This window comes from Pteropus medius, unplaced genomic scaffold (assembly GCF_902729225.1).
Source record: "Pteropus medius unplaced genomic scaffold, Ma_sr-lr_union100, whole genome shotgun sequence".
Lineage (NCBI taxonomy): Eukaryota > Metazoa > Chordata > Mammalia > Chiroptera > Pteropodidae > Pteropus > Pteropus medius.
The window spans coordinates 1,296,955-1,316,828 of NW_024340701.1; the positions used below are offsets into that span (position 1 = coordinate 1,296,955).

A 19,874-nucleotide genomic window follows, 5' to 3' on the forward strand; every position below is an offset into this window, starting at 1 on the left:
ACAGTAGAAAACCGTTATCCAAGACAGACCCTCAAGTTGGGGAACTGAAGCTGGGCAGCTAGCACTGGAGATGGTGCATGGTCAAATCGTTATCCCCCATGGCTGCCCACTGCCAGTGATTGTTCAGCACCTGGGTGCTCGCTCGTTCAGGTGCTCAAAGCTGTAGATGCATCCTCACCCACCAGAAGGCTTGTTTTAGAAAAGATTCTAAAATTAAAGACCCCAGTATCTCCAGAACTCCTGAACCCTTTCCTTTTTACATATTCTCACATGCCACACCTACCCTCCATCTTCCCAAATCTCCTGCCTTAGACACAAATTTCTAGGATGTCCATGGTGGGTACATACTCCTGCCTCCTCCACCCAACAACAAATCGCCCTGGTTTGAGCCAACCTTCACAGGCCCATACCCAGCATGATGGTTGTAAATGCCCTGAATGCAAGATCCTGAGGTCCAATATTCTAGGGAATATATGTGGCCTGTCTAGCCACATGATGACTGAGTGTTTATGCTAGAGAAGTGGGTAATGCCCAGTTCCCATCAGGATGGCTCCTTTCAGGTCTCAACTCTCTTCTCTCCTGCCTTGGTCTCAGTAGGCCCTTGATGACTGGTTACTCCCACCCTGCAGGCCATATGCTCTCTAAATAGGTGACATTAACCCAGAGTGAGGGCATGTGGCCCACCTGCTGTGAGATTCTTGAGCTGTCTCATGGCACAGGCAGCACTGCCACCTATTGGCCAGGGCTAAGAATGCAGCCACACAATATAGGACTTGGCCCCAACAGTCCAGGTCCCAGCGGACACACGCCATGCAGATAGAGAGCTCGGCTCAGGAGACAGAGGGTCCATCAGCCCTAAGAATATCAGGACTCAGCTCCCACCTAGAGTTGTTCCATCCATTTCCTTCACTGCCTGTCAAACTGTCAAAGCCCATCCCTGCCCCCCAAGTCCCTTGATCACCACAGTAAGCTCATTCAATCAACAATTATTTATTAAATACCTACTATGTGCCAGCAGGGTGCAGCAGTGACACAGAATGATAGATAATATAGAACTCTAAGGCTAAAGCCACCACTCCTGCCTAGAGAGGAGCCAAGTGGGTCTCCCTCAAGGAGATGAGGGACTTCGTTGTTTCAGCCAAACAGCCCTTTGGCCCTGGTGCTGGTCTTCAGGGCTCCTGACTTCGCTTCTCCCAGTGCCCATATGGCGCTGCTGTAAGGTGTGTGTGTAATGCTCCCTACTCTATCTGTCCATTACACACACCTTACAACTTTTCCTGGATCCAGTGGCTTCCTGACAAAGTGTGATGGACCCAGGCAGGTCAATCACCTCTGTATCCTCAGCTCCCCATCTGGCTTCTACCTCAGACTCCCTGGCAATCAGGTCAGAGAAGTCTCTCTTCCTGAACGGCCAAGCGGGATCCATGAGGATGGTGCTTCATGCTGTGGGGCTTTGCCCTTCTGAGGCCGTAGGAGAGATCACAGCCCCTGCCCTAGCTTGATCCTACCCTCTGGCACCTCCCCACAAAGTTTACCTTCCAGTCAAGGAACTGGAGATCAACCAATGATCCACCCCACTCCCTCTTGCTTAACTCGTAACAGCCTAAATGCCACAGGAATCAGCAGCCTAACTGCTGCACTTATCCAAACACAAGCACTGCAAGGCTCCTGCAGAGATGTGCCCAGGCACTCCCACTCCCCAGGATCCTGGGATAAGCAGACCACCACAGAAGCTCAAGGGAATTCTCTACTTGGGGAACCACAAAGTCCCAAAGGGCCATAGGAAATTGAACCAGAAGAAGACCCCACCCATGGATGTAGGTTATAGGGAGGTGTCAGGCGTTTATTTCGGAAGCCTAGGTGAGGTGGGTGGAGCAAGGACCCTAGCAGTGGACACAGCTGTGCATGAAGTTGACACAGAGGCTCGTGTAGTAAGTAGGGTAGTCACGGAAGTGGCTGACATGTGCAGATGACACAAAATCCACAGAGCGCACCAGGACCTGGCGTGCCAGGCGTGCCTCCACCATGCGTTCCACATCCCTGGCTAGGATCATCTCATCAGCCCTTGAGTAGAGATAGAGCTCAGGCCAGCGAGAGGCTGCATCGAGCAGCCTGTCATAGAAGTGGCTGTGGAAGAGGGCAGTGAGTGGAGCAAGCAGGACATGGAACAGGATTGCCACCAGGGCGAAGGCCACAAGGAACAGCAGGCGCAGCACCATAGGCCGGTGCTCCAGGATGACTGCCAGGGCCCGTAGAGTACCCACCAGGTTTCTATCACCAGGACCGCTGTCAAAGATGGTGCCCACCACACGCAGGTGGCAGAAGCGCCGATGGGTCTGCAGGAGCTCCAGCACGTAGCGGTACAGCATGACACCGGCGTTGCTGAAGACATGGAAGAGCAGGGGCTCCTTCTCAATCTCGTAATCAAAGAGTAGCTCAAGTAGCTTCTGGGCCAAAACACGAAGTGAAGGGATGCCCAGGGACTCGGAGAAGAAGACCATGTGCCATGGGGCTGTGTATCGGATCACGATGCAGCCCTAGGAAGAGGAGAGAGGCCTGGTTGGTCCTCAGGGATGTGGGGGCAGGGAGGTGGTTTACAAGCCAATGTCAGAAGGATCCAGCAGCTCCAACTTGCACAGGCCCGAAAGCCTAGCAGTGTTCCAGGCCCTGCTGGGGTCTGGGCGCCAGCTCACCACTCACAGACATGGTGCCTTCCAGAGTGGAAGGTTGTGGAATAATCACTTCACACTGGCCAAGACCCCTCAGCCTGGGATGGTATGTGAGCTGGAGCCTAGAGCATGCTTTGGAGACTTCTGGGCTGACCAGAAGGAAGTCTCACTCTGATCGGCATCTGTCTCCCTCCCACCCCTGACCGTGCACCCTATCTGCTCGACTTGCACATTTAAGGTTTTGCTGCCTGAATACACCCTGCTGCCAGCGACTCCACTCTGCACTGTCCCTGCGTCCCAGGCACAGGTATCCATCCCCACGAGACCCAACACCCAAGACATAGCCTGCAGGCCCCAGTCTTGACCACCAGAGGCCACTCATGAGCCAGACCTGCATGATGTTAGTCTCTAGACACTGCCAACCCTACACAGAGCCCTGAGAGCAGTCCATACTTTCTGCATCAGGGGTCTGACACCGAAATCTATCTGGTTCCAAGGCCTGGGATCATTCCTTCCGCACTCCCTGAAATTCTAAATATAGTAAATGCTGTTGTTCCTCAAATTCTAAAAGCTGAGCCAAATTCTCTCTAGGTTTCTGTACCCCTCAATGCCTGGGTCAAGTACACCTCTAAGTCTTCAGACAGATCCCCTTCTAGGCCAGTTAGAAAAGGCGGCCAAAGCCACCCAACCTGAGTCTTAAACCCCTCTCATTAACCTTTTCTAGAGACAAAGGGCCCTTTGTCAGGGGACTTGGAGTTAGGCAGACTCTGGGGTCAGAAAGGACTAGGTTCAATTCCTGGCACCACTTATTAACAGTATGGATGAAGAACTACCTTCACAAGTGCACACACGCACACACCCCTCCCCAGGAGCATTCATATGCAGGACTACTTTTTGGTACAGACATAACTGCAATTCCTGTGAAAGTGCCATCTTTGAGGGCACACACAGTGTGCCCTGTTAACTCCAAATCTCCTATGCGTGCACACTTGAGGGGTCTGGGCATCACTCTGCCGCCACCTCCCCAGTCAGATGCTCCCAGAAGTCCCTACATCAAGGACCCAGATCTCACTGGATGTCAGATCCCAGTCTTTTCTCTCTCCCCCGAAGCCAACCATCTCTCCATCTCTGCATATGCTCAAAGGACAAGGCCCTGCTCTATCAGTCCTCACCCCTCTCTCCTATATTTTCAGTCTCTCTCACTAGATTCTTGCTCAAACCAATCTCATTTTTAAAAAGCTTCTGCATCACACTGTGTTCCCCTCTAACTCTATCCCACCTTCCCTTCACCTTCCTAGACAAACTTTGACACTCACCGTCCTTTCAACTTCATCCCCTCCCAAACAATGCTCTTATGAAAGTCACCCATATTCTCCCAAACAATCAAGTCCCGTGATACCTTTTAGTTCCCATTGCACTTCCCTTTTAGCAGCATTCAGGATCACACACTCCTAGATATATTCTCTGGTAGCCCAAGCTGTTCAATAAGTTAGTATCTTGAAAACAGGGAGGAGTCTAGATTTCAAAAAGGGTTAAGGAACAAAATAACTAGATGCAATAAGTGATCCTGAATTGGATCCTGGTTTGGGAAAATCATCTATAATATACACTTTGGGGACTCTAATATTAGAGAATTTAAATGTGAACTGGAAATTAGATGAGATGAAAATTTATTAACATGGAACCATAGAGATCATGATCTAAAAAAGATATAAAATAGTGTATTCGAAAGATCTCCTTTTGGTAAAGAAAAGATACACACACAGAAAAAGGTGAAAGGATATACACTAATGTGTAAATAGAGGTAATCTCTGGGTGGGAGAATACGGTGTCTTTATTTTCTTTTAAATAGTAAGTATTCATAAACTATATAAATTTCTAACCAATGTACTATATACTTGAGACTAATAATAATATAAAATGCTAAAAAATAATAATAATAATAAAGTATTAGGGGTTTGAGGTTAGGAAAAACTTTCTTTCCACACCCATTCTATCCTCCTGACCATAGGGTAAATGCACCCTCTTCCTTTACCAGACAACCCCTCCACCAGCCCTGCCACCTCAACCCCTCTGCCTTCCCTGGGCTTATGCTCCCTCTTTTTCTCACCATGCCTCCTGCACCAATAACATCTTTCCTCCTGCCCTTGGGAAAAGTGTGGCCCATTTCCCAAAGGCGCACTATGGATTCCACCACACTCTCCTGGGTTTTCTTGTCCCTCTTTGGCCACACCTCCTTTCCTTGTAGGACTCTCTTCATCTTCTGCTCCTTTAAGTTTGGGCTTCTCAGGGCTCTGTCCTTGCCCTCTACACATTCCCTGGGGGAATCGCATCTACCCCAGCGCCTATGGCTCAAAACCCACATCCCCTTCTACTCAAGAACTGCTGCAGCCAGAACTCTGGTATTACCCTTGACCCCGCCCTATCCCTGTGCCCATATCCAATCTCTCACTAATCTACCATTCTACCTCCTAACGAACTCCTTGATCAATCAACTTCCTTCCACCAGCACCATCGGCCCCAAGGTCCTGACCACTGCAACAAACTCACTTCCCAGCTTCCAGTCCTGGCCCCCTGCAGTGAAGGACTTTCAGAAGCGCAAATCTAACCTCAGTGGCCCTGCTTAAATCCCCTGAGGACCCTCCCCAGCTTCACCTCTTGCCACATGCCCTTTCTTTCATTCTCTGTTCTAGCCACATTCACCTATTTCTATTTTTCCGCCTGCCCTCACAGATCTTAGTCTAATGGAGAAGCAAGACAAAAAAGCCTACCTCACTGAAGAAATTCAGAAGTAGCTGAAACTACCTGCAGAGTAAGGCAAGCTATAAAAGCTGATGCCAGAGGACCAGCCTTGTTGGTGGCAGGGAGCTTCAAGCTCAGAACTACTTTTTCCCCCAAACTTTCTCCCACTCCACGGCCACCACACACCTTAGGCACAGTGCAGACGTGGGTCAGTGGAAAGAGGCCAAGGGGAGGGGGACACCAGCTGGCCTTTCTCCCGGAAGGCTCCCACCCCTCCTCAGTTCTAGGCTCCCAGGTGGCAGCTGGGGCTGTCTGTGCTGGTGTTTCTTTGCTTTGGGAAGTCTGGGCTGAGAAGGGCAGGACTGGGCCAGAGGCCAAAGATACGAAATGACCTTTCGAAATGTAACCAAGCCCCCTAAGGCTCTCTTCAATTACCACAACCTCTATATCCAACTCCTGGTGCAGCCTGAGAAGAAGCAAGGAAACCTCAAGCCTGAATCTCTTTTCCAAGAGGCCCTTCTACTACAGGAATGTGAAGGTGCCCTGGTCAATCTAAGACAGAACTTCACCTGATCAGAAAAGGTGACAGTCCTGGAAGTACAGACACCCAGCGCACCCAACCCAGGCTCCTGCTGCCCAGACAGGCAGCATCCAGCCAACAGAAACTTGAGGTCTGGGTGGACTCTGCAGCTGGGAGCACATAAGGGCTGGGCTACCCACTGTGGGGTTTGGGGAGGAAGGAAGAGGAAGCAAGTCAGGGGGTTGAAGGGGACAGACCAGGCCACAAAGCTAGCAGCAAAGCAGGGATAATCTTGCCAAAGTCCCCATGACCCCAGCGTCTTCCTCACAGGCCATTCTTGGTGCCATTCTCAGGCCTGCAACATTGGTGGTCAGCCTTTGCTGCGGCCCAGAGAAGAAGGCAGCCAAGGCTCAGAGTTCCCCGCAAAGCAACTACATGGGGCAGGGCCCCAGAGCCCTGGGTGTCCCCATGCCTGCAGTACTCACTCTTTTGTGGTAGATGGCGCTGTACTTGGCAAGGTTCTTGTCGGTGCAGCCACCCCAGCCCAAAAGAATCACCAAAGGCTGTCGAGTCCCTGCCTCCTTCTCATCTTGGCTAGGGCTGTACTCTGAAACACATACAGTGAGACGGTCAGCACCAGAGATGGGGTGTGGGGTGGGGGTGACTGGCCATTCTAGAGCCAGCACCACTCTGGCTACAGGCAGGGAACCAACGAGTGACAGGCCCAGGTATTCTGCCAGCCCCTGTGCCTCAGGTTCCCACTGGGCTCCTTCCTCAAGGTGGCTTTTAGGCCTCTCAGGAGTCACTACAGGGTCATTGGAAAAATCCACAGGAGGGCACTTTTCTTTAATGACTCAAAGACATAGCACAGGTGAAAAAAAGACTACTTTATCCATGCAATTTCACCTTCTAATACTGGGGTCAGCAAACTACAAGCCATGAGCCAAATCCAGCCCATGTTGTTTTTATGTGACCTGTGAGCCGAAATAAAAAATGGGTTTTTCCATTTTTAAATGGTTTAAAAAATAATAATAATATTTTGTGACACATGGAAATTTGTCCACAAATAAAGTTTTATTGGAATGCAGCCACATTCATTTACTTCTTGTGTATGGCTGCTTTCATGATAAAACAGCAGAGTTGAGTAGCTGCAACAGAGATCATATGGTTCACAAAGCATAAAATACTTACCAGCCCTTTACAAAAAAAGTTTACAAGCCCATGTTCTAATTCCACAAATAGATGGAAGAAGAGGGTCTTCCAAAGAGAAACGGATAGGTCAGTGTAAGCAGAGAGGCGGAGCAGACTGACTCCAAGGCCTATACCAAACCACCCACCTGTCCTTCCAGAGACTACTACTAGCTGATATTTACTGAAGTTTAACCCTCATAACAACAGTATGAGTAATACTATTATAGATGAGGAAACCGAAGCACAGAGTGGTTAAGATACTTGCCTAAGGTCACACAGGCCATCCTAACCAAGCTGCTTGAGGCCTTCTGTACCACCATCCCTGTCCACAACTAGAAGCACGTCTCCTGTGGTGATATGCTGATGCACAAGCCAGCTGCCTACTCCATGGCTGCTATCAAAAGGCTTCCCTGCAACCTTGTTGGTCAGATCTCATCTCATCTCCCTGCCAAGTGACTCCCCACCTCCTCAGGGGCTCTTCTGTGCAGGTTATCTGCCCTCCCGAAAGGACCAGGGTGTGCCCTTCCAAGGATCAAGCCACTTGGCTATGTTCGGCTGCCACCCTAAGATTTACGAAGGCCGGTGGTGACCTGGCAACAGTAAATTTCAAGGCTAGTTAAGAGGATGGTAAATATAAATCACTAACCTTTGGACAAAAGGAAGACAACAATTTCCTGTGGAAATTAATGTGATTGAAAAGTTCAATGTTCCTGCTCTCCAGCAGTGGCGACTCTGGCCTACGGAGATTAACTGCCTGCACCCACGGGGATCCCAGGCTGGGTTATAACTGTCTGCAGCAGGAGCTGACAGTGCCTCAGTCCCTTGCTGATGCCTGCCAGCCCTCCCAGGATCTCCTGACGCTGGCCTCAGTCTCTGATGAGGAAGGAAGTCCCACAGCTCTAACTCAGGCCACTCCAGATATTCTCACTCCCTTTCTCGGCCTGATGTTCCTCTGTCCTCTAACAGGGCAGCACTTCACCTGCACTGGCCTTTTTGGTGAAGAGGCTATATCTGGGGATGACGGTCCAGGAAGCTCAGGCTGCGGCAACCCCATGAGTATTAACTGGCTGCTACCACTTGGGTCTGCCTTTGAATCTCTGAGATCCAGAAGCTCTACTCCTGAGACCTGGCCCTTGGCAGCTCCCTTACCTTGGTGAGGCTGTCTGAGCGTAGGACTCTCCCTCCATGTGCCACCACCGAGACACGAGCAAAGGGCCTTGGGATTTATCTCAAATACAAAGAAGGCAGCCAAGGGAAATCACATCCCCTGGTGGCCACCCAAAGTTAAGGCCACCATGACTAGCAGTGATGGCGCATTCCCAGATGGGGAGGGTTCAGACAGCTTTTACTGGGCCTCTGGGCTGCCCCAACTCCTGTAGCTAGGATTTCTAACTCCATCTTGCTCCACTGCAGGTTTTACTGGCACACTGGGCTTCACCAACTCGGGCAGGAATAACTCTTTCCCAGACATGCATCCCCATGAAGAAAACTCTCAGCATACAGGCACCCTGAACACACTGCCTATTCCCTGAGCCTAAGCTTTCCATCATGTTCCTAAAGGGAGGGAACTGGTCCCTTCACTCCAGCCAGGTACTCGAGGCTGCCCCTAAGCCACAGGTGCTGCCTACCTATGGGCACCTCCCACTCCCCTGACATGTTCTCCCAGCACTCTACTTTCCGTGCCCACTCCTAGCTCAGAGCCTTTGTCATGACCTCCTTCCATTGGAGCCATGCTACAAATTTCTGATTCTATACATGAAGTGCTATATCCAGATAAGTCCAAGGTACTCTGGGAACATGGCTGAGAGAGCGATGGTGACTGGAAAAGGCCTACAGAAGGAAAACGCACTTGCTGCGCTGGCCATGAAGAACCAGCAGGAGCATGCCAGGTGCAGAGAGTGCGTGAGCAGCGAGCGGCAGGGGGCCACTGGAGACATTGTAGTCGGTCTAGGAAACAGCAAGCAGTCCTGGGGGTGGTAGACGCCTGGGTGAGGGAGCAGCAGTGGTCAGGAGAGTTGCCAAGAGTGGGACTGGAGCCTGACCCTTCAGGGCCTTCAAGCCATGCTTAGGAGTCGAGATTTTATTCTGTAGCAGTAGAAAGCTAATGAAGATTCTGGAATTGTGGGTGGGAATGGTATGATCCAATCTGTATTGATTAATGACTTGTGCGATTATCTGTTTAATGTCTGTCTCTCCCCTTAGCCAGCACGCATCGTGAAGGCAGGAACTGGGTCTGTCGTGTTCATTGCCACATCCCCAGTGCCCAGCACTGCAGCTGGCCCGTTCAGGCACTCAGTAGAAATGTCCTAAATGAACACGTGGCTGCAAAGTGAAGAATGGATCCAAGGGAGAAAGAGCTGGCATTCTTCTTGTTACCCACTGCCCTTTCCAGAGTCATAAAAGTAATTGCTATGGCTATTATTATTTATGACCACATCCAGATAATGATTCCTCCACCCTCTTGTAAAACCCCCTGCTCCTTTTATGCTCATTCTACTGGCCATATCATCCTCTCCCCTCCCGCTGCTGACATCTCCTGGCCTCTGGCCACTGCCCCTCAGACACTGAAGACAGGCACCACCAGCTCGTTTCCCACTTATATATACTCCAAGACTAGCATGACCTCACGTAGGCAATCCAATCCACCTCGTTCCTAAACCATCATAAACCGCTCCGAATTCCACATTTCCTTCCAGCTCCTACCCTCCCCCTCTCTCCCATCACCAAGAAAAACAGGAACAGCAAAAAGAACATTATGTGTCAGGCACTATTCTAAGCACTTTGCATATCAACTCATTTAATCTTCACAACAACCCCAGGAACAAAAATATTGTTATTATTCTCATTTTACAAATGAAAAACTAAACCACAGAGATAGGAAATAACTTGCTCAAGGTTACACAATTAGAAAATAGTAAAACTGGAATCCAAACCCAAGTGGCCTAGAGAACAGCTTATAACCACTATCCCAGCAGGGCCTTGGGGGAACAAAAATCAAGGCCCCAGTCTTAACCAAATGGCTATCACCTCAGCTCCAGACCTGTACACACGGCTGCTTCTCTGTACATCAACTGATCTAACACTAATCTCTTCTGCCTGTTCCTCCTTAGGGACTGGCCACTCCAGCCAGAACCTCAATATCTGCTGCCTCATTTGGTCCTGCAAACATCCTAGAAGCTAGCTACTACGTCAGCTATTGTCTCCATTTTACAGATTAAAAAACTAAAACACAGATGGAGTCAGTCCCTTTCCCAAGAATATGCAGTAGAAAGTGGCAGGGCCAGAATCCACCTCCAGGACCTCACACCAGCACTCCACACCACCCCACCCCACCCCGTCCCCCCACCCAGGACGCTGACGCTCTATGTTTACGCTTTGCTAATGCCCACTCCACCTACTGAGTCAACTCACTGTGGCACAATATGTGCTTTTTATCTGTAAGGCAGAATCAAAATACAAAGACCCTAGTTTTCTTTTTAAAATATGAAGAATAAAAGGATCCTCAATTTCCTCTACTCCCCAGAAATATTTTCCAGTCTTCACAGTTCCTCTATTAAAACAAGATTACTTTATTTGAAATTTGCTTTTATATTTTCACTCTTTTAAAATTACAGCATAGGAGAGTGGCATGGTATGTTTCTAACGGTACATACTGTATAAAATCCTATCTGGGTTCAAATCTCTGGCTCTGCCACTAATAACTAAGAAATAGACTTTGAGCAAGTTCTCTAAGCTTTAAATCCCTTATCTGTAAAATGGGAATAATAATACAAAGGATTAAATAAGATAATGACTATAGAGGGCTTAGCATGGTACCTGGCACAAAGAAAGAGTTCAATAAATCAAAGTTATTACTACTTCACGAGGAATGCATGCCTACTATAGAAAAGGAGAAAATAAATATCTAATAAAATTTGGAATCATACTGTTTTGTAATCTGCTTTCTTCGATTTAGCAATATATTGTGAACATCTCCGCCTGTCAGTTTATATATTTCTACACCATCCTTTTCAGTGGCTGCAGAGCAGCTGTAGAATATTTCATAATTTATGGTGACCAATCTTCCATTACTAAACATGATGTTTCCAATTTTTTGCTGTCATAAAAATACTTTAATGGACACCTCTTTCTTCATGTATGTCCTTAACTGTTTCCTAGCAATGAAACTGGATTCAAGCAACACTCCCTAATGGCCGCTGAAACCTGCATGCACAAATTTAGGAGTGAGGCTCCCAAGTTGAAATCTGGGATAACCTGGGACAAGGTACTTCACCTCCCCGGAGCTTCTGTCCCCAATCTGTAAAACGGGATGACAGCACTCCCTCCTTCACAAGGTGGTGGGGAGGATTCATGAAATCCTGGGACGAGCTCCTAGCAGGCCTGGCATGTGAATAGGGCATGGTCGACATGGAAGTGCAACAGAAACCCCGAGGCCTCAGAAAAGGCAGGCCTCTAAAGGGTCTATCAGGTCTGGATCTCAAATCCAAGGCCCAGCACGGTGCCTGGTATAGAGCAGACAAATTAGAAAAAGCTTTTATTAATGTGTGGAACAAGAAACCATGAGTTAAAAAATAAATGAAACTCCTGGGGTTTTTTTAAGGCATTTTTTAAGGTCCCCATAAACAAGAAGAGGATCAAGTCCCAACTCACACTTCACCTGGGCCTTGGAGGCCTCTCTGGTGTGATAGTTCTTTAGGTTTTCATCTCATTGCCCACTCCTGAAAACGCACCACAGCCTCCTGCCAGGGCCCTGCTCCCATGGGCCATTCTCAGTCCTCCTCAGCCCCCTTACTGCCACACTTTCTGCTGTTCATCATCTACCTGCCAGCCCTCCCGATGCTCCAGGTCCAGCTTGGGCCACTCTTCTCCAGGAAGGTGCCCCGACCACCAGGGCCCATCATGGTGGTCCAGACCACTCCAGACTGTTTCCTGGGTGCCTGTGAAAGCTTCCTGAGGGTTAAGACAATGTCTACATTTCTTTGACCCAAGCCAGTGCTTAGCAAAAGAGCAGGATCATAAAGCCTTGGTTTTCCAAATCTGATCTTTAAAGTTCAAATAAGTAAGTAAAATAAAGCCTAAGATGACAATAAATCCATCACTTCCCCTGCAAAGCCTTCTTTGTACCCTAAGAGTGAGCTCCTCGTCCCTGCCCCATTAATTCCGTGAATCGTTTATTTCTGAAAATGTTTACTGAACATGAGGGCGACATGGTGGTTTTAAGAAGGCCTGCGGGCCTGCCAGCAAACCACAGAAGGGCCTTGGGACAGGACTTGGTTGACCATTCTCTGGCTGGGAGGAGGAGGGGCAATACAATCTTGGATTAAGATGTCAAAGCAGCTGACTCCCACAGTGCCTCCAAGTGACTCCACTGGGCTCACTTGGCACCTCATCCTTGCCAGGCCCTGGCAACAGTGAGCAAAACGATCAAAAGCACTACAACAACTCCTTGCTCTGGGAGCCCCCCAAAAAATGAGATGGGAGCAGGGTATTAGGAGGGTGAGGGAATCACTAGTCAGAGAAGCAGAGTGGGTGGGTTGGGAGGAGATTCCAGGTCAAGGGCTCAGCTTCAGCAAAGGACCAAACAGACTACCCTCAACATGGGCTGCCACAGATACTGGTGGTGGGACTCCCAGCAGAGAAATCCTGAGCTGTCCATTCCGGGCTCTGAATGACCCCAGATCCACAGCTCCCTTCCAGCGAACTGATGTGTCAGCAGCAGCTGCTCACCTCTCTGTCAACTCACCGCAGTGCTGGGCTCTGTGGCTTTGATGTTCGAATATGGAGGAAGAGCAATTCCAGACACCAAATATGACTGTCCTACACACTACAATCTCTGGGGGTCCCCAAAGACTGTCACTCTGTGAAGCCATGTCAGCCTGAAGGGGAGCTCTCTTCAGATGGAAAGCAAATGAATTCAGGGGATCACAGTGCTGTTAACTCCTTCTGAGAGGTCCTACAACTTCCAGCTCAGTTCTGGGGTATGCACTTTGAGGTAAAGGCGTGACACACTAAAGCCAGTCCAGAGGAGCAATCGGAAGGAGATTGTTAGAACTGTATCAGAGGAGGGACAGCTGAAAGCCCTGGAGGTATTTCTCTTGGAGAAGAGATGTGAGGAAGGCATGAAGCTGTGCCTTGAAGAGAGAGGAAGAGAGATTACCTTGCTCTCTGTTGTACCCACCACGACCCTCTAGCCCTGCAGTTACCACCACATCATTGTGAAACCAGCTGCTCATAAACCTCACCCTTCCCCAAAACCACAGCTCCCTGAAGGGAGCCTGCTCCTGAGTCACTTCTAAGGCACCAGCAACTAACTCAAGGCCAGCACACAGCAAATGCTGAACTGAAAGAGGAAATGACAGGAAGGCCGATTGTGGCTCAAAAAAGGGAGGTGCTTTCTAACAATCCCAGTTGCCTCCAACGGATCAAGATGTTTGGGAGGAAGCACCCTGTCAGGGACAGTCCGGTAGCAAGAGAATGCCCTTATGCTAGCAGAAGGATGCAGGACAAAATGGTCCCCCTAAGATTTCTCTCACTACTAGGACCCAGCCTCCTCAAGCAGTGTGAGGAGCCATAAGCAGAGGAAATATACCGACAACGTGCCGGGCACACACATCCAATCACCATCTTGGCAACCCTCACAGTCCCTGAAGTAGGCACTATTATAATTCCCATTTTACAGTGAGAAAATCTGAGGCTCACTGTCCCTGACAGGGTGCTTCAATAACTTGCCAAAGCCATAGAACAAGTATGAGGTAGGTCTGATATGCAAACCAAGGGCACCAGGTGGCCCACAAGGGCTGAGAGAGAACTTCTGCTCTCCTGGCCATGCGGAGGGCAGCTCCAGTCCTTTGCAGCTGAAGGCTCTCCAAGGACAAGAACATTAACTGGCTTCATCTCGCACTGATGCCAAAAGCACTTTTACATCTATAAACCCAAGAGCCCTAAGCCAACAGTTAAAATTTCCCTGAGCACAGTTCTAGGGAAATATAGCTGATCTAGAGCCATCTGTTCTGTGGAAACCCAGGGGCTGCCCTCCCCTCTTAGACCTCGACCAAAGAAAACAAGATGCGATGGGAGGGGTCTAGGAAGGCTCTCCTGAAAGAGGCAACATCTGAACTAAGCATTAAATGATGAGCTGGACGAGAGGGGGGCTGTGTGGGGCAGCAGAAGAGAAAGGGCATTCCAGACAGAGGAAACAGCAGGAGCAAAGGCAGAGAAGCACAAAGTGTGTGGAGAATCACAAGCAGTTGGGTTGCTAGAACATAAAACTCAAATTGAACAGTGGAAGGACATAGTGATCAAAAAGGTAAGCAGAGGCTGATAAATTATGAAGGCCTTTGAATGCCATGTTAAGGAATCTGGACATGATTTATCCTGAGGGCAATAAGGAGCCACTGAAGGGTTTTATGCAGAGCAGTGATAACAGCAAACCTTTGCCTTAGGAAAATCACTGCGGTAGCTCTGAGGCTGAGCTGCTGGCAGTGAGACTGTTGGCGTGAAAGCAGTGTGGAGTAATGCACGGGGCAGACATGCTGGGCTCTTGGGCTGACATGTACTTTAGGGCTCCTGTACCATAATTCCCAGTCTGGGCCAAACTTTCCATCCTCTGGGCCCCAAATCCTACTCACACGGCCAGAGACTGACGCCTGCTCTACAGGCTACAAATTTTCTAGAGCCTCCAACACGCCATTCTTTAATGATATGACTGTGGGGAGAAAAATAATGCTAATCGTTAAAGTCACTCCATGCCAGGCACTGTGCTGGGTCCTTAACACAAACAACCTCAGTTGTACAACCAACAACCCTGTGAAGGAGGTTACTATCTGTATGCCAGTTTTGCAGATGAAGAAACTGAAGTTCAGAGGGGGTAGCCTGCCAAAGATCATCAAGTAACTAAAGGGAGCAGTCAGGAGGTGAACAGACTTTGTGCTGGCTAGAAAATTACTGCTTGGCTATTGCCCATGGGAACATAGGCTATCACCCATGGGAACATAGGCTATCACCTACGGGAACATAGGCTATCACCTATGGGAACTTTTAGTATTACAAAATAGAGGCTATGAGCAAACTCCATATGAAGAATCAAAGATCTGATTTTCTGCTAAGGCCAAGGGGGATGTGCTGGCTGGAAAATTACTGCTTGGCTATCGCCCATGGGAACATAGGTTAACACCCATGGGAACACAACATTCTAATAACAAGCTTTCTGCTTCTGTACTCCCTGCTTGCACACCCAACCTGTGGGTTGACAGGTAGTGAATAGGGGAAAAATAGACCTTTGTGTTTAAGACAGAATGAGGAATGGGATTTAGGGCTTAAAAACCCTGTACCTCTACATTTCGGGGCTGCTTAATTTGGGGTCTGCGTACCCCTGGCAGACCCAGCTGGCCGAATAAAGAGCGCGTTTTCTATAACTCACTGAGTTCTGGTGGTCCGTGTGTCTTTCAGGGGCTGGCAGCTACAACAACTTCTACCCGACGGCAGAGACTGCTCTGTTAACCACTGCCAAGGAGAGTGGAAAGGGAGGGAGGGATAAGGGTTTCTGTGTCCTGGGCTTCTGAGAGGACCCCGGAAAATAGTGATGGGGACTGCTTAGCCACAACCGCGGAAGAGAGGATAGAAGTCGGAAGCCCGACCTCAAACAAATGAATCAGGAGGGGCTCCTGCCCTCCGCAGACTTCAGCTAGGAAGAGAGTAACAAGGTCATGGACCTGAAAATTCTGACCAAAAAGACAGAAAAACAGGGCCCCCACACCAAAGGACGCAGGGAAGAGGCGGGGCTCGGACCGGTTGAGCACTCCGGGGGCGGGGCTGACAAGGGGGCGGGGCTCTCTGGGCCCCACGAAGTCTAGGACCTGCAGGACCCCCGTGAGGGGCGGGCCGCGAGAGGGCGGGGCCTCAGGGGCGGAGCCACAACTGCGCAAGGTAACACAGGCTCGTTAGGTCACCTCCCCACGACTGGCCCCAAACCTCGTTCCATACCCTGACTCCGGCAGGGCTGATCCGGGATGTCGATGGTGTAGTCCAGCTCAGCCGAGACCATGGTGAAGGTGCGGGCTCTCAGCACCGGCCTGCCGACGGAACTCCCGCTCGCGCACCCGCGCCTCACCCGGGTGCCTCCTGGGCACCGCCCAATTACCACCCACCTCCCTCGACGCTGCCCAATCCCTGAGCGCGCTCTGTGACCTCCCACCCTAGCAACCACACCGAGTCTCTAGCGGAGCCTCTCGCCTCACCCCACTAGCCCGGCCCTAGCAACCATGCTCCGCCCCGCTCTATCCCTGGCCCTCGGCCATTGGCTGAGCACTAGATGTGGATCAGGTAGTGGTCAGCCGGGACGCCGGTCAGAAAGAGTCCCCACCCTCCTATGTAGGTAAGAGGGTCTGAGGGAGATTTGCGGTTCTCTGGATATGGGAGAGTGGGGAGGGTGCCAGTCTTCCTTCCCCACCGCGTCTTGTCCTACCGAGTGGTCGGAAGTGCCCTTTGGCTTATATCATCTAGCTACCTCTACCATCCTCTACCAGCTGCAGCTCCGAAAGCTGAGGTTGAAAACCACACAAAACAACCTAGGGGGCTCATGCCGGCCCCATCCTCCACCCAGTAGGACGAGGCATATTCTGACTGGTGGGGTAGGAGGCAGTGGGGGAGTTGGAGGTGGGGGGTTGAAGGGTGGTAGTGTCTTCAGGGGAAGACTAGAGAATGCCTTGTTCGTGGGAGACACAGTGGGGCTAGGGAACACCGTGTTCTTGCATTTATCCATGCATTTAACAGATATTTACTGAGCACCTATTATGTAGCTGGGCTCTAGAAAGGATTAAGCTTTTGGCTCTGACTTCCATAAATCTTGAGAGGGAGAGGAACCACTCATGAACCAACTTTCAGAAGCTCAAAAAGAGGAAACTGAGGGGTGAGTTCCAGAACTTATGAGGAGATATTAATGTGAGAGTAATCTTGGAAAAACAATTAGGCCCAGATCCTGGATGGTCTTCGATGCAAGCTCAATTTATAAGTTGATCTTCTTTATGGTAAAAATTTTCCAGTGTGTTTCTTATGAGTGCAAGAGCTTAGACTTTCTCCTAAGGAAAAAGGGGAGTCATTTCAGAGCTTTAGAAAAGGAGTAACAATGAGATTTGTATTTTAGAAAGACAAATGCAGAGAATGGATTGGGGATTAAGAGGAGGGAGAACAGTTAGGAAGTCGTTTCAGTAATGTGGAAGGATAACAGTGGCCTAAAGCATAGAGAGGTAGCAGGAACAATGAGAATGGATTCCTTAGACGCTTATAAGCTAAAAAGAACTGGACTTGGTGCCTGGTGGGGCAAGTAGGAGAAAAGATGACTTTTAAATTCCTGGCTTTGGCAAACAGAAAAGAGAGGATGCAGAGCTTTTTGGAGAGGGTAAGTTCTGGGCCTGGAGAATTTGAAGTGCCAGTGGGACATCCAAATGGAGGTGTCCAGGAGGCAGTTGAGTGTGCCTGACTGGAGTTTGCAAGGTATGTTTAAAATGGAAATAGAAATGTGGTAGTCTGTAGTGCCTTATAGGTACTACACCAGTGGATTGGTTTGTTGGGCTTGCCCAAAGAGAATATGTATGTAGAGTAAGAAGAAAAAAGGGCCAAGGACAGAGCACTGAGAGGCACTCAAGTCTCAGAGTCTGGCAAAAGAGAATGAACCTGCATAGGTAATTGAGATGAAATGTCCAGAGTGGTAAGATAATCAGTAGTAGAATGTGGTGTTTCAGAAGCCTAGGGAGGATAGTGTTGAAGGCCCATGACTAATCAAATAAAGTCTGAAAAAATCCACTGGATTTAGAAACAAGGAAGTTGTTGGTGACCTTCGCAAATGCGGTTTCTATGGAGGCCTGGAAGCAGAGGTCAAATTACAGTGAGAAGTGAGTGGGAAGTTAAGGAAGTGAAGACTGCATGTACAATATAGTTTCAAGATGTCTGGCTCTTTAGGAGAAAAAAGAAATATAGCAGTAGCTGGAAGGAGACACAGGTGTTTTCAGGTGGAAGAAATGCTGTTGGCATGGATCCAGCAAAAGGAAAAAGATAAAATTATAGAGAAAAAGAGGTAACTGAGACAGTAGCAATCCCAGAAAAAGAATAACAGGGGATTCAAAGCATCGATGGAGAAATTCGCTTAGAAAGGTGGAGAGACATTTGCATTGTAACAAAAAGGAAGAAAGTATGTGAAATTAGTTCATTAGTAGGTTTGGTGGCAAGAAGTTGAAGGAATTCTTGTTTGTGGTGTATTTTCTCTGTGGAACGGACAAGATATCAGCAAGTGAGAGAGGGTTTGGAGACAATGTGCAAGGTTCGAGAAGAGCAGAGAGAGATTGAAATAGCTGCAATGAAGAATGGGAATGGCAGCATACAGATTTCTGGGCAGTTATGAGGCTTGTTGAGGTTGATGACCATTAATTTGTAGCAGAAGCAATCTGCATCATCATATGACATGTATATTTTCCCCAACAATATTCAGCCATCTAGTGGTGGGTACAGACAGATTAGTTGAACAGGTTTGGGTTTTATCAGGTGGATGAAATGGAAGGACAAAGGGCAAGGAAGTTGAGGATCCTGGAAAAAGGTTGAGATGATGGACTTTAGAATCTAACTGCATAAGAGAATGTAAAAGTGTTATGGACTAGGGGTCCCAATAAAGTCAGAAAACCCGTATCTTGGAAATAGTTGGATAAGTCATGATCAGAAAGTAGAGTCATGACATTTGTATAGTTCCAGGTAAGGCCCAGGATGTGGTCATGGGTGTGTGTGGCTGAAGTGGAGAACAGAAAACATTCAGGATGCTGACATAGCCATTGAAATCCCCCTGGATAATGGCAGGACTTGAGGAGGCGAAAGGAAAGAGAATGCTTGTTTGCTAGGTACCGAAGTCCTTGATAAATAAATTAGGTTGTCCTGGAATCTAGATGATGGCACAAGGAGATCAATACAACTGAATGGCATAACCCTCAAAGTAGCAAAGGTTTTTACAAAAAGGTAGTGGGATAAGGAACTGGGTTGGGCTTTGGTGAAGAGAAACTTAGTCCCACTTCCAACTCTGAGATCCTTCAGGTGTAAGAGTATAGGCAACCTCCACTAGGGAGGGCTATGCAGAAGTGGCACCCTAAGGGAGAGGCAGCTTTCAGGGCAGGCTGGAGGTAGGCAGAGCAACTGAGGAGAAGCTAAGAGTGGAGGAGACTTTCCTAATCAGGAACATAAGCTTTCGACGGCAGAGTAAGAAGACTGGGAGAAGGAAAGGTAGGAAATCAGGTCAAGGAAGATGAAGCATAGAGCAATGAAGGGGTGAAGAGAATGCGGGTAATGAGGTTATGATTGACCTAGAGAGTTTCATTTTATGGGGAGAGTATGAGGGCAGATCTATGGAGTAGAGTTGGGGGCAAAAAATAGTCTGGGGAGAGGAAAAGTGGGATCTGTAGGTAGAAAATGACGGTAAGTCTGGGGAGAGGATGAAGGCAGAGGATAATGCAGGAAGGAGATGGGGGAAAGATGATCTATAGGGAGAGGATGGAGGGAAAGGCAACTATGGGGAAGAGATGGGGCAGATGGAGTCTGTAGGGAAGTGATGGATGGCAGGAGGGGTCTGAGAAGAGAGTATGAATGGAGAGCAGAAGGTAGGGAGTCTGTGAGAAGGAAGTAACAAATTGCAGTGCATATGCCCTTTGGCTGGGCCTAAAGTTTGGGAGGAAAATGTTTCTTTGTGTCTGTCTGTCTGTCTATCTCTCTGTCTGTCT

The 19,874-nt window shown here is 48.9% G+C and overlaps 2 protein-coding genes across 11 annotated transcripts in view; one reads left to right on the forward strand and one right to left on the reverse strand.

Annotated features, from left to right (window-relative positions):
* Window positions 1-970: 970 nt before the first annotated feature.
* Window positions 971-16,278, reverse strand: TMEM53 (transmembrane protein 53). Of its 2 annotated transcripts, XM_039884145.1 has the most exons (3): window positions 16,105-16,278; window positions 6,417-6,538; window positions 971-2,537 (listed from the first exon to the last, which is right to left on the reverse strand). In XM_039884145.1, the coding sequence occupies exons 1-3, from the start codon at window positions 16,163-16,165 to the stop codon at window positions 1,884-1,886; spliced, it is 837 nt and encodes a 278-aa protein (XP_039740079.1). In that variant the 5' UTR covers window positions 16,166-16,278; the 3' UTR covers window positions 971-1,883. The 2 variants fall into 2 exon arrangements, with proteins under 2 accessions (XP_039740079.1, XP_039740084.1); XM_039884150.1 differs by lacking the exon at window positions 6,417-6,538 and having other exon boundaries at window positions 972-2,537; window positions 16,105-16,243.
* Window positions 16,279-16,350: 72 nt separating this feature from the next.
* ARMH1 (armadillo like helical domain containing 1) overlaps window positions 16,351-19,874 on the forward strand; it is a 38,965-nt gene continuing 35,441 nt past the window's right edge. For 7 of the 9 annotated variants that reach the window (XM_039884011.1, XM_039884019.1, XM_039883987.1 and 4 more), the window contains exon 1: window positions 16,351-16,495. The gene's annotated coding sequence lies outside the window, so the exon portion shown is untranslated. The other 2 variants (XM_039883994.1, XM_039884005.1) reach the window with 2 other exon arrangements.